The 14,569-nt window shown below is 40.4% G+C and overlaps 1 protein-coding gene across 13 annotated transcripts in view; it reads right to left on the reverse strand.

Annotated features, from left to right (window-relative positions):
* The window catches only part of FHOD3 (formin homology 2 domain containing 3), a 414,659-nt gene that overhangs the window by 367,497 nt on the left and 32,593 nt on the right, over positions 1–14,569 (reverse strand). For all 13 annotated transcript variants that reach the window (XM_072852997.1, XM_072852996.1, XM_072852995.1 and 10 more), the window contains exon 2: positions 11,896–12,002. In XM_072852997.1, coding sequence (XP_072709098.1) covers positions 11,896–12,002 — 107 coding nt within the window. The remainder of the gene's footprint in view (positions 1–11,895; positions 12,003–14,569) is intronic.

The following is a 14,569-nucleotide window of genomic DNA, read 5'->3' on the forward strand; positions in this document are numbered from 1 at the left end:
ACTGCAGACTCAAGAGATGCAAAAAAAAAAAAAATTCTGACACTTAAAAAAAAAATGTGTATAAAAGCCAAGTCTTTTGAGAGAGCGAGAGCACACGTGTGCATGGAGAGAGGAATTAAGAGTCTCTCTGAAAGTCATCCGAAAATCTTATCCAAACAAATAACCTTTTTGAAGTTCTTCACAGATCATCATCCAACGATCCAACTGTCACGTTCAAGCTCATGTTATTCTCACTGAATAATGGAAACAACGGAGCTCAGGAAATAAAATTAAATTAAAAAAAGAAGTCTTTTAAATGCTAAGATTCACCTCCAATACACTTCAAATGGATGACAGCACTAGTAACCCTTTCTGGTACATGACAGGCAGTTGGAGGCAAACACACAGTCATTTCAAATGAAGTCAGTAGACTTTCCTTTCTTACCTCAGTTTTTCCATCTAAAAAACTTAGTGCGAAGTTAGAATGTGTCCACATTCTGTTCTTGCGATACACTTGCAAGTCATCTAATCATTTAACATAGTGGTTTTATTCAGAGCATTCCTTGACCATAACACACTTACTAAAGTAACAATCATTTTACAAGAGTAGATAAAAATAAACAAACAGAGACATTCCAATGCCTGTTCACTCTTCACTTGAAAAAAAAATAAAATTAAAACTTGACTAATCCAGGTAGAAATAATCCCAATGGCATATTCCCTAAGCAAAAATTGGGCAGGCAAAAATCTTGCAGATTGTTGGTGTAAGCAACAGTATGCAAAGGAACAAAGTATGCTGAGACTTGTATGTGTTTTTTCCCCTGCGGATTATTCCGGTATTATGTTCTGTGTTTGCCAACATGAATTTAACAATTAACTGCCTCATTCCCTACTAACAACCTATATACCATGCAAAAAGTTACATGTGAATGCCAAGGAAAGGAAGAGCACCCTGGCTGACGCACCCTTGTCTGTGTAATTGCAAATAAGAACTACATACAGACTGTCACTACGAGGCACTGGGTTTTTACATCCACCTACTCTTTCCAAGCACAACATTTACTAGGCAGTTTTCATCTTCCCCCCCCCCCCCCCCCAATTTTTAAATGGAAATGAAATAGGATGGAAGGAGAAGGGGGAAGAAAATGAGAAACTCAAAAGAGGGAAACATTCAAGGGATTCACCAAGTAAGCGTTATAAGCCACATTAATAGCGCCTAATTATTTATTAGTAATGTATTCTGAGTGTATGTCGGTAAAGATCTGGGTGGAATCTTCTGCGTACCTCAGCACAAGGCAGTGATTTTTGCCAACAGATAATGAATCACTTTCACACACTGTGAAATGCAGCATGTTAAAATGGGGGAACGTTTGCTCCATTTGTCCTTTTTAGTAGTTTCTCTGCAAGCAAACCTCAGAAGCTGGAAAATGAGAACCCCCTCCCCTCCCCACCCCCTTCCCCTAACTTTCTGAATCATCATGCTGGTTATTTCTCAGTTGTTAATGGCTCAATTTCCACACATTAAAACAATAACCTTCTAACACCCCCTAAAGTATTTGAGCGCTGGACTGCTGCCGTCCCAGTCAGCAAGTAACCATTTTTCAAGAGCTGTCCTTATTCATGAACAAAGTTGTGTGCCTTCCCACCCCAAAAGCTGAACCCATATATAATTGTTTTCAGCAGGAAGTTTATCCTGTCATTTTGTGAAACACTGATGGCATGATCAGTTAAATCTCTACCTTATATTTTTGCATTAAGATAACACAGACTTTATGAGTTGGCAAACGGTGAAGAGATTTGCATTAGAAGTGCTATTTTAACAGTAACATTGCTTCTGGGTAAAACACCAACACAGAAGGCTTGTTTCCTTGCTTCTCATCAACCTTGCATTACATTCTTCTGAAGAGATGACGCATCACTTCACCAATGCTTTCCAATTCTTAGGTTATATATTTCCCACCACTGTCAGTAGCTCTCAAACTGGCTGCACATTCCTCCCAGGCATCTTTACACTGGGTACCTTCTGGTCATGTAGTTTTGCTATCACCTGCACTTTGAAGTTCATGTTACATTTGGATTTTTATTTAAAGCCTCCTTGCACTTGGATCAACAAATGCCTTGAAAAAAAATCAGTACTGAGAACCTACAGGACAAAGGGGCAAGGAGGAAAGTAAAATAAATGAATGTCCCCCAGTTGGGTCACTTGATGCTTCCACCTCTTCAGGCAAAGGGTTCCTCTGGTGCTCCCAGCAACATCATGGGACCCACAGTTTTGGTTCCAGGAGAACAAAGTGCCAGACCAACTTCATTAGAAAAATTCCACAGTCACAGAGCAGAAGCAAAAGGGCACCTGCACAATCACTTCATTCTCACAAAGATCCTAACTCTTACTTATAGTATCAAAAAGAGCTCTATTTTTTTCATAATTGAAATAATCAAAAACACTGACTTAAATAGTTTGGAAAAAGTGGCTTTAATAATTTTTCATAAACTTTTCCCTTCTACTAGAAATCATTCTTTAATACCTTGAGGGGAAAAAAACCCTATCTTTTATGATTTTCCAATGTAATTGATGATACTAAAAAAAGAACAACCCAAAGAAGAGATTTCCCAAAGCGACACAAAACACATTTCAAAGCAATGTCCTACTGGCTTAATTGGCCAATTTCACTCTTTCTCAGGATGTGATCAGTTTAATGAGAGTCAGCAAGAACTATTTTAAAACTGTCCTTCTTTGCAGTAGGACATGCATGTGTGCATGTAAGTATAAGTACATAAAAACAAATTCTACTTTGCATTGATCAATGTGTTTCTTTGGGTCTCTGCTTTGTGGAAGTTTTCCATCAGCATCATATTTGGCAAGGGCTCCTTCGTAACTTGACATACAAGTTCTTAAATATAACACTTTGCCTTCAGGCCACTTCTCCAAATTAATTCCATTTAGGAAATGGGCTTTGCATTTATTGCTGGGCCATCAATGCTTTTGCTAGCAAGCACAATTACTGAGCAGTAAATGTGAAATAAGTTAATATTTTGCTGTAGTGCTGTAGTCTTAACCCTGGCAGAGGTCACTAGTTTTCATGGCTTCATTCCTGGAGATATCCTGGGCTAGTCACAGATTTGCAGTGGTTTAAGCTGTTAGTTCACCACTGGAGGTTAAGTTGGAGACACTTACTTTTATCAGAAGCAGATTATTACCTTAGTTTAGTCAGTGGTAAAAACAAACACACACACAAACCAAAGCGCACAGACAGATGAATTCCCATGGGATAAACAGAGTGTGAGCTTGCCTATACAAATCTACTTTGTGTTTACCACAGGGTAGGAGCACACACACTAATAGTTGCTGTGGAATAGAAGTGTAGCAAGTTCACAGCTTTTGCTAACTACCCAGCAGAAACTCACTCGGTTGCCTGCACACTCCAGGCAATTACACTGCAATTCTACATCCGTTTGCAAGCTGCACCGGCAGACGGTGGGTGCACCTGATGGTGGTGGTGTTTGAGGTTTAGATCCCCAAATCGATGGGTTTACTCACAACAGGAGTTGAGTTTGGAGCAGTCCTACAGCTCTTTCTGGCAGCCCTACCTGAAGCCCCACAGATGATCTGTTTATGGAGAGAGGAAGGGATTTCCTCCTCGCAAATTGAAGAGAAACACATTTCCAAGCCTCGAGAGCTGCTCACTTAGCTTAACCTCATCATCAACAAGGAGAGCAGAGTGCAAACACAGCTATTAAGGTGCTTCAGTGTTAATAAAACTAAATGTTTTTAAATAAAACATCTGGCATCAGCTGTTTCTATAAGCTGAAGCTGTTTTTATTTAAGTTTCCACCCTAAAATATTGGACTCCTCGGCTATTTTCACATGTAAACCTGAATGCCAAATTAGACTATCTTAAAAAAAGGTTGTCCTAGGAAAAACTGGAAGAATTATCCACGCACTTTTTGGTTTGGCACTGAATTTGGTATGTAATGGGCTGGGAGAGAGCTAAGCACAACAGTATTTTTGCAATACATTTTGCAATGGAAATATTTTTTGAAGAAAAGCACTCATTGCTTTCATTTGCCAGCAGTAATCACTAAAATTAAAAAATAGCAAATCTTCAAATGTTTCCACAGATACCTTGGTACAGATGTAGATTTTTCCCTCAACAACAGAGAGCTGTGAGTAAACCCTAAGGCAAAGTGGGGGAGAAGGAGACACAGCTGTTTCAGTATTGACAACCACAAACTATAAAATCATGAGTCAAGCTCTCGAAAAAAAAAAACCAAAACCAACAGAAAAACACCCTCACCAAAAAAACACCCACAAAAAAACCCCACAGGACAAAACCAGACCGCAGAACATTTTAGTGCTTAGGATTTGAAGTGCTGTCCCACACCCCAAAAGCCTGCATGAGCTTTTGATGCTGCTCCCAGACACATGGGGTAAGATGACTAGGTCCCTTGGCATTTCACAAGCATCAACTCCAAGAGCTGCCCATGACCTGCCCCGGTCAGGTCTGCTGACCCCAGGCTCCTGCTCTCCCAAAACCAAAACCACACAGAGGGGGAAGAGCTCATGAAGAAATGACCTGCCTCCTCTTCAAAGCTGGGGAAGGTGCCACTATGGATGTTGGCTCCTTCTTAGCTGGAAGGAGCACGGCACAGCTCGGAAGAGTGGGAGTGCTGGGAGAAGAGCAAAACCAGCTCTGTTTCCATTTGAAGGACACATCAGCACACCACTGAAAGTAAGACTATGCAGACCCTCATAGCTTTTTTCTAAGCCCCTTGCCTGCGGAATCTCTGTCTTGACAGGAATGAAGTTGCAAGGTGCATTGACAGCACCCCTATTTGATGTCCCCAGGCTTTAACTACAGACCACAGATACTTGTGATCGCTGTAATTTCTGTACTTACTGCTGCCCTCCAGCTCCCTCCTGGACAGCCCATCAAATTAGGTGTCCACAGGTTCTTTCCACAAGCCCAGACAGATCTTGCATTTTGTGTCTTCTGGCGTGAGCAAAGTGGCTTGTAGTCTCTGACCTAGATATACGCAGAAGAGATTTACTTCCACACCATCAAGCCAGCTTTAAATCTGAGAGTACATGAGAAAACAAGCCTTGGTCTGCAGTAAAATTTATTAAAGTTTGCTATTATTTATTCAGATGCTTGTTTTCTAAATACATGTTACATTCATAGAACAGTATTCATTCTTTAACTACAAAAGTAGTAGCATTTTACTACTAGTACAAAAGCTTAATTTGACAAGCATCATCTTCACAAGATATCTTGTCAAGAAGATCCACTGACAAGAAATCCTTATCTCATAACTGGTCAATAATTTGTGTGGTAGAACATTAAAGTGTTAATTGCCTCCATCCAACTTCAAGGGCACATCCTTCAAAGTCACATGTCTCATTTGCCAGGCTCCATGAAATACATGCACATTTGCTTAATTATTCTTGATAACATGCTCTGGAAGCAGGAATGCTCAGAGATGCCTTGCCTATTGTTCTGAGGCAGGGGAAGTGTATGGGAGCTGTTATTTTATTTCATTTTGCTGTCAAGGAATATCACAAGATAACTATGAAAATGAATTTCTACAGTTCCACCTAAATATTAATTTCAATGTTCTGTCTAATGATTTTTTCTTTCATAAACAAAAGACATTTTATTAGGATCAAAAAGGAAGAAGTTAAAAAGCTGCATAAAGTTTTGAAAACATAGGTAGTAATAGTTATTGTCCTCAAACTTTGGGAGAGAGGGAATTAAAAAAGCACCAACTTAGCCATCCAGAAAAACAATTCATTTCATTAGAAATGCGAAAACTTAATCTTTATGGCCATCTATTTTGCAACAGTAAAGTTTTAGCTAATCATTCACTTCAAAATGTGGTTCAACATCTTAATCTGATACATTATAGACTGCAATACTGCTACCCTGTAGAAAGTCTTATACCTTCCAAAATTTACCATAACCTCTCAGCTATATGACAGCCTGAATACATCTAGACTCTAACGAAAGAGCGTGAGATACAGCAGGAGGGTCCCACTTAGGGAAATCCTTGAACACACCAGGCTATTCAATGCCTTAGAGAGCTGAGATCAAAAGCAGCATCATTTGAGTCACCCTGTGGCTCAGGCCCACGCAATGTCATGTTCCTCTACAGTTCTGAGCCTTTCTGGTCCTTGCACCTGGATAAGTACAGATGATGATACGCAACATATAAAGAACACCTTAAGCAAAACATGAGAAAGGCTTCCATGCCTCACCTGCTCTAACTATGCACTGGATTCCCAAATGAATTCAGTCTTCTTGATAGAAAGAAGCTTGTCTTTATTGGGGTTTTTTGTTCATTTGGGTTTTGCTGGAGTTTTTTTGGTTTGGGTTTGGTTTTAGGGGTTTTGTGGTATTCTTGGTTGGTTGGGGGTTTTTTTGTTTCGGTTTGGTTTTTCAGGGTTTTGTTGTCATTGGGTTTGGTTTGGGGGTTTTTTGTGGTGTTTTGTTTTTTGGGGGTTTTTTTGTTTAGGTTTTGGGTTTGGTTTTTTTTTTGCTTTGTTGCATATTTTTATTGTGACCATCCTTTACATTTTTGAGATTCAGCATTTGGTCAGAGTAATAAATAAATATCACAGAAATCAAAATATTCAGATGAACTAATGCATTTTTCAAAACACAAGTAAATCTTTGCAACAAGAAGTCACAGTCTCTACTGTTTGCAGCAACACCATGACAATCTCCCACAGGCACCTCCCTTATTTTTCTTGCTGTTTGAACTGAGAAACATTATGGAAACGACATCAAGACAAAACATGGAGAGAAAGCTGTCAAGTTGAGAGCATCTTCCAACAGTGAACTAATACAAATACACTCTGTCCAAACTAACACAAAAACAGCATAGGATCTGCTAGTTTGCAGTACTGCTTCAAGAAGTGAGCCACATCATTTTTATTAGACAAAAACCAAGTTAACCTTCAAATGCATCCCCAACTTCCTCACATAAAAAAAAGTGACAGAAAGTTTTCATTCTCACAATTGTGCTAATCACAAAGTCTAAGCCAGCAAAAAACACAGTACATAAGCAGGAAAAGAATATTAAAGATCCCTGCCAGACTCCATTGCCCTCAACAGATTCTGAATCGAGCCCAGAATGGACAAAAGCATCAAGAGGGAAAACGTCTGGCATACAATGGGACTCAACCAGCGAAAATGGCTTGGGACAGGGTGTCTAGAAGGAATGCAAAAACATCAGCGCTGAAGTGATTTGTCAGAAGTACTTTAAAACAATCTATCTGCTGAACCCAAGTCTTGAAAACATACTGCCTGAGGAAATCTCCACTGCTCGCAGTGTGCTGTCTGAAGAAGCTTTTGTGTTCTGCTGTTTAGGACTGCATTACCTTGTGGGCTACCATTAGGGCCTGTTAAGATATGCCCATAAAAAGAACTTGGGCAACTATATGGTAATTTAAATACATAAACTTCTCGACAATTCTTGCTCGCTCTATAAAATCACAAGTAAACAAAGGAAAAGAGCATTATCTGTCATGAGCACCTTAACAAAACAGCCAGCCCACCTAAACTACCTCCACACTACCTCCTCACACAATTAAGCATCCACAAAGTAACTTGTGTTGGGAGCAAGGAAGAAAAAAACAAAACAAAACCAACAAAACCCCCACACACACCAGAACAAGCAAAGAAACCATGAATACATGCCAGACTTGAGAAGAAAGGCGGTTTTCCTACCTGCTCTTATTGACCCGTTTCCTGGTCATGACACCTTCTGCAGGGCCAGCCTCATTGCTTGGCCAACTGTTCATCCTGACTGTCCCCCCAAAAAAAACCCATATAAAAACGATCTGATCCTCCTGAATCCCACAGCTATTCCCAAAGGTGCAAATAGCAGCAGCGAGAGTTGTGGACACAGGAAAACAGTCCCATCCCTGTCCACTTGTTGCTCACGGTTAGCCCTACAGGTTAAGAGGACACGTGTTGGGTTTTCTCCTTCCCTAAACAGAAGTTTAGATTTTACTGGACTGGACAGCAACTACCAAAGCCCCTGTTCATCATATTCAGTAACAAAAGAGGACTCATTTGAAATTGTGTATGAATGCATGTGTTTCTTACACCTGTTATTTACATATACACATCATAAACCTCCAGCCTAAGTGCCACCATCCTCTTTTTCCCTCTTGAAGAAAAATCCTAATTTTTCACTATGCTTATCCAATCCTTCCAAGAGAAAACACAGATACCTGCAGCCTCTCACACCAATAAAAATTAGTAAGACTGTTTCCTGCATGGTTTATTTATTTATAAGTCTCCTTTCAGCAGTGTGGTTAAAAAAAAAAATCTCCACAGTTTTGCCTGGGCAAACAAGAACATTGGGCAAAAAGATGCTGACAACAACCAGATTGCAGGACATTCTGGTCACTCTTAATAGAAGTTTCCACAGTTTAGGACGTAAATTTTACAAATGCCATGAATATCCAGCTACTAAATCCTTCATTCAGAGTTCAGCAAGCTTCAGTGACCCTGATGAGCAGAGCAGCCTCAGCATGGCAGAGAGGCAGGTCCTGAGGTAGCCTAATCTCAGAAAATTAAAAGCTTTGAAGATTAGAAGCAGGACCTTGAAGTGACCCAGAGAGAAATAGACAGACTAAGCAGTTTCTGTGGCCAGTCCCTCCCAGACAGCAGGCTGCTAAGCCCCCAGTGCCCGCAGCCAGCAGCTACAGCTCAGGAGCACTCCAGCTCAGCACCTTGGTCTCTACAGGGACAAGAGATCAGATCTGCAAGGCTCAAAAAACAGAGTTTAGTTTGCTAGAAACCTGGAATGGAGGGAGACATTCTGGATTGCATTTGCTACCCTATGTCTAGACTATTCCTTTTTTCTGGATAACATCACAGAAGTTGCATTTACTCTGAAGTGATGATGTTACTAAGTCATACAGGGAAGCCATCTCACAGATTCCTAAAGTTCTGGTTGTTCTTGTTTATCTTCCTCCTATTCTCTCTTGAAACATGGACAAAAATGGGATGCAGAAATCCAGCAGAAGCCTCACTAGTACTGAAGATACCACGTTCATTGCATTTCACTGGCTAAATTCCTGCTTTATACCCTAGGATGCCCCTTACCTTCTTCACAAGACCATAATCACTGACTTGCTTTCAGCTCACCATTCCCAAAAATGTCAGATCCTTTCCTACCAAGTTGCTGACAAGTCAGGTGTTTCCCTTTCTTCATTTTCTGCCTGACCAGTACCTGCTTGTCCTCTAGCCCATTACTCCTAAATGCAATGTTTTGTACTTCACTGAGCTGCATCCCACAGCAGCAGAGCAAAATGCTAGGATTTCAGGGCTCCAACCTGCAAGTTACTGGGTATGTGTGTGTAGGAGAGATGGAAGCAAAAACCCTCAACCTCACAACAATCAAGTTAAAGCACAACCTCTGTGTCCTTAGGTACCACCGCAGGTTAAGCACAAGCTAGGATTATCCAAGGGAAGTATACCATTTGTACCTACAGGCACCTCCAAAGAGGTACAGGGCACATGCATCTTTTTTGTGCTCATCTGGTTCTCTCACTGATTTACTCCCCAATACATACCTCATTCTTCCTTCCCTCCATTCTCACCACTTCAGCCTTTTGCAGCTACCACCACCTGCATAATTTATCATAAAGGTAAGAAAGCAGGGTCTGAAGGGGGACTGTAGTGGGAAGACATCAAAGAAAAAGACCATCATTGGGTCACAACAGCTACAATGGCAGCACCTAAGAGCCGGTCCTGGTGTTGCACCTAAGGCAGGCAGCTGAAACGTGAAAACACAGCACTTCCTATCGACCCACAATTACCAGAGGGACAACTTCAGAGACCAGGGCAAAGACCAGTGAAGGTGAGGGCTACGTACATGACAACAACAGATGCGAAAGTTGTTCTCTTTCATTTCACAAAACCCATTTCAAAAGATAATTACCATAATAGTTTGTAGCCCAAGCTTTTGTGATGCACCTTAATACACCCAGTTTCACACCTCCCCATCCATCTTTGCAGAGGAATGAAGGAACTCCCAGCAGACTTCACATTACCTGGCAGAACATGCCATTGGAAGAAGCAATTACTCAACTGACAATAAGTTGCGCAATTAAGAGGAGGCCTGCACACACATGCGAGTACACAAAAACATAACCTGATTTTTGAGCTCAAAACACCACAGTAGACATGCGATTCCAAGCAGCACAGTTAGTTCCACATGTTTTGGTATTTTTCCTAGGATAACCACCACAGAGAAAATTAAAATAATGTTTCGGGAACAATTCATATCATTGATTTTATGTGCCCAAAGGAAGCAGAAATTAAAATATCGTGGAAGGTAGCTTGCCATTTCAAGTGTAAAGTCTGGCAGGAAAAGCACCAACCAGTCTCCGGCTTGCTGAATTGCTTGGGAATGCCATTGTGGGGTATCAAAGGCAATGAAGTTAAAATTACTAGAATTAACAATGGAAAGGAAAGAAAGTGTGAATTAACAACTCATGCATACTACTACAAAAAATACTATCAAAAGAGAAAGTTTTTCCTTCATCTTACTTGCTTTCAACTAATTATAGAATTAGCTGGAAATAAGAACTTGCTGTTCTTTGCAGCAATTTTTATCATCTCTGCATAAAACTGAAGACGAGATCGACTTCCATACTCAACACTTCTATTGCATAAGAAGGGAGGCTCAGTTCAGCTGTACTGGCTACTCTGTGTATTGAAGATCTTTCTTCTAATTTAATTTCTAACAGAAGAGTTTCTTTATCTTCCAATAGTTACAAAAACATGCCCGAAACTGGTATGTATGAAGAAGACATACACAAATGCACACACATGAATATCTATAACATTATTTAAAATTCTTCTCCACATAAAATAATCCTCAGAGGCACAGTTTAAATTTGTAAAAAGTATTCATCAAACAAAGACAAGACAGCTACCACAAGAAGTAGAGAAACCAGTGTAGGCAAAAGGGCTGCATCCCGTAGTATTAGCAAGCCCTGACCAATTCAGAATGCTGTTAATTTCCTTTTGGCACAGCTACATTACTCACATGCATGAAGTCCATGCCAAAACACACCCATAAAATTAATTACAACTATCCAGTCCAATATAGCAACCAGCAAGGCACAAATAGCTCTAGACTGACTGTTCATTTTTTACCTTAGACAAGACAATCACCTAAAAGGCCCAGAAAAAAATTCTTCTAAAAAGCAAATTTTATACATGCATTCACACAGACACATGTTGATGCAAACTTTTGTTTTCACTTTCAGTTCTTAGAGATGGCTTATGGAAAGCTGTGTCACAGCAATCCACATATGCCACAATAATTAAGAAAAAAAAAAAAAGAGAAGAGAATATTCAAAACACACCACCACGACACACACACACACCCCCCCCACCCCAAGCTGGCTAAATCAATTCCAGGAGTAAAAGTGAAATCAATACAGGTCTTTTCTCCAAGAATATAAAAGGAGGACTTAAATCTCAAGGCACAAAAATTGAGTTTATAACTTCAGGACCACCACCCCATACTATAATCTTCTACACCAACTATTATCATATAAGATCTCAGAGTTCTCAGAACCAACCACCCTCATTTATCAAGTTCTAAAGAACTATAAAAATTTACTAGACTAATCAGGACATCCATCTTGATAGATTTCATACAGTATGCCATCTTCTTTTAGAGAAACCGTAAGAATGAACGTAAATAGAAAAATCGTAAAGTCATTAATCACAGAAAGGGGGAGACATATGTGCTTACAGAAGAAAGAATTTTATCTTTTCTGTTCCTATGCTGACCTGAATGTACCAAGTTAACCACACACACTCCCAAAACCTCAATCCTTCTGGACAAATATGCTTATTTATCTAAATTTAGTAAACATTTACTTACCCAGCATCCTCCTGGAAGCCTTCCAATTCGTCTCTTTGTTCTGCTAGGGTCGATTCTAGATCCAGATAGGTACCGTTGTGAGACAATTGCAGGGTGCAGTCATCAAGCTGTAGAACAAAATTCAAATCATTAGATTACAGCAGTCATTCTCTCTTCAACATACCTCTAACATCGCCTTCCCATTTTCTGGGTCCCCAGACAAGATCTTCCTAAAACAAACCATAGGTAGGGAGTGGATAAGAAAGTGGGTGCTGTTCGGAAATTTATGCAATCCCAAGTCCATATTCACTAGACCATGCCTGGTCACAACAACATCAACACAACTAACAAACACAGAGAAATTTGTTTATTTGAACATATAGAAGGAGATTAGAGGGTTTTATCACAGTGCCTTTAAAAATCCCATAAGGAAAGAGAAGTTAATTTAAACGTATATCTAGGATATGAATGACTGTTCTCTGTTCTTACAATACATTTAAGCAGAGTTTCTGGGCCTCTGGATGGAGGTGAAAGGAGCAGCAGCTATTTCATGAGCTACTGAACATCCCCTGTGAGGAAGGATACAGCCAAGGGACAGTGCAAGGTGTGACAGCCGAGAGTTGGGATCCTGCAGCGAGGGGTGTGCAGTGAAGCAGGACCCAGATTTTCTGGTGTTCTCATTTTAGGGCCAGGCGCTAACCTGCCTCAGAGGTTGCAGGAAGACCTTCCTAGGCACCAGGGGGGAGGACTGGACACACATACCAACTTCCTACAAAGGCACTGAGGACCAGACCTGAAAGCAGGAACCTGCCTTCAATGACGCTGAAGAGGGAGAGAGCAATTAATAAACCCTCTTTTTTTCCATCCTCTTTTCCCTCATCTTCAAGTTTTCCATTAATTATTCCAGCTGTTGTTAAAAAAAAAGCTAGATTTGATCAAAGTTACAAAAGGATTTTCTAGGTTTTTTTACAGGGAGCTCATTCACAGGAGAAGGTCTAGGAAGATCCACCCCAAAACTCTGGCTAACTCATCACACAGGAATACAAAATAATTACTAGATTGAGAGGGGTAACTGAAGAAGCCCAAGGGAAGAGCTAAGAAGTAACACGAGCTCCTCTCTCACCAGAAGTTAACCCCGTATCAAATCACAAGGAATGAGGAAAAAAGCCTTCCCAGGGCAGGAAAACAAGAAAACATTTACCAAAGGGCAGGTGAAAGTACAGGGTTGTCCTTCCTCACCACTAGGGAGTAAGCGACCATCCACCTTGGACAGCCTGGAGAACCCAGCCCAGAAGCAGAGAAACTGCCATCACTGAGCCCAGCTGGACGGGCTGCTCCGTACCTTCATGTCTCAACACTGCACTGGGGATCCTTTTGTAACTGGTTCCAAGTTCACAAATACTGTAAGCCCTAGATGTGTTGTGCTACTAGGTACAAAATCCAGTCTGATAGCCAGTCTCAGACTGGCCTGCCAAACAGAAGATGTTTCATTCCTCTGGACTTGGCAAAACAAACTGGCAGGTCCTTTGCATGCCTCTATCTACCAAATGGCAATCGTGACGATGGTGGTGTAAACGTACATCCCTGCTGCAAAGGCCGCTTTGGGAAGAGGAGAATATTTAACACCATACTTCATACCAATCTTCTGCCACAGGTGGCAGCCAACAACTCTGAAGGGGTAAGCAAGCGTCCGAAATAGCCAGTGACTCAAGAAAAGGAAATTACAACCCTTATCACATCCATGGATTTTTCTTTCTGCTCTCTTTAACACTAGGGAAGAAAATCAATGAGAATCTATCTTTGATGAATTACCTGTTTTAACTTCCCATCAAAGTTATGGGTTCCCAGCAGTTGTTCAAGGAACCATAATAAGCAGCCACACTTCTTATCTGGCAGTCAATACCAGAACTTAGTCACCCAGTTTCCTATCACTGATTTATATATGCAAGAAAAGAATACAAATAGTCTTTGATTATTCTGGATTAGCTGCATTGGAAATACTGCAGAAGAGCTCATTTATAATTAGCAAGCGATAGAGCGCGACTTTTGTTTAGCCCACAGCACTATGCTTTGCACTGTTTGTAGTCTGAAAGAAAAGTTCATCCTCTGGAGAAAGGGAAAGGGTAGAGGGAGGAGGTCAAGTTGTATTTCAAACCTGTTCCATTTTTTCTTTCCTTTTTATCCCCTGGGGAAAGATTAAGTCATCAAATAAGGCGACATAAGTTTTTACTTTGACTCCTGGGGATTAAAGAAAGCAAAGAACCTCCAAGCGCAGCCCTCTGATATTAAGAATAACAACAGTATTACTATTCTGTATCTTTCCAGTTACAAAGGATATTATTAACCTATGCTAATTCAAAATACACTCCTTAGAGAAGAAAGACTAGATACTACTCTGGGAAACTTTTTCCCAGTAGCCCAGGGTATCTAATGAAATGCTAATTTATTCAAAGTAATGCCAAAAGGCAAACTACTAATTAGAGAAATGTTCTGCTGTCACTATGGAGATTAGGAGATTTGCCCACAATTTCCAATTATACTGCACAATTAGGGAAAAGGAACTGTGCTTTACTAATATCTTACGACTTTAGCGTATAAAAAGCACAATGAGAACAGGAAGTACTTCATGTACAAAATAAAGAATAAGTACATTCTACCTATTTTCATCTCATCTCCATAGTTTCAGCTGAACACA

The sequence above is a fragment of the Ciconia boyciana genome, chromosome 2 (assembly GCF_034638445.1).
Source record: "Ciconia boyciana chromosome 2, ASM3463844v1, whole genome shotgun sequence".
In the NCBI taxonomy this organism is placed as follows: Eukaryota; Metazoa; Chordata; class Aves; order Ciconiiformes; family Ciconiidae; genus Ciconia; species Ciconia boyciana.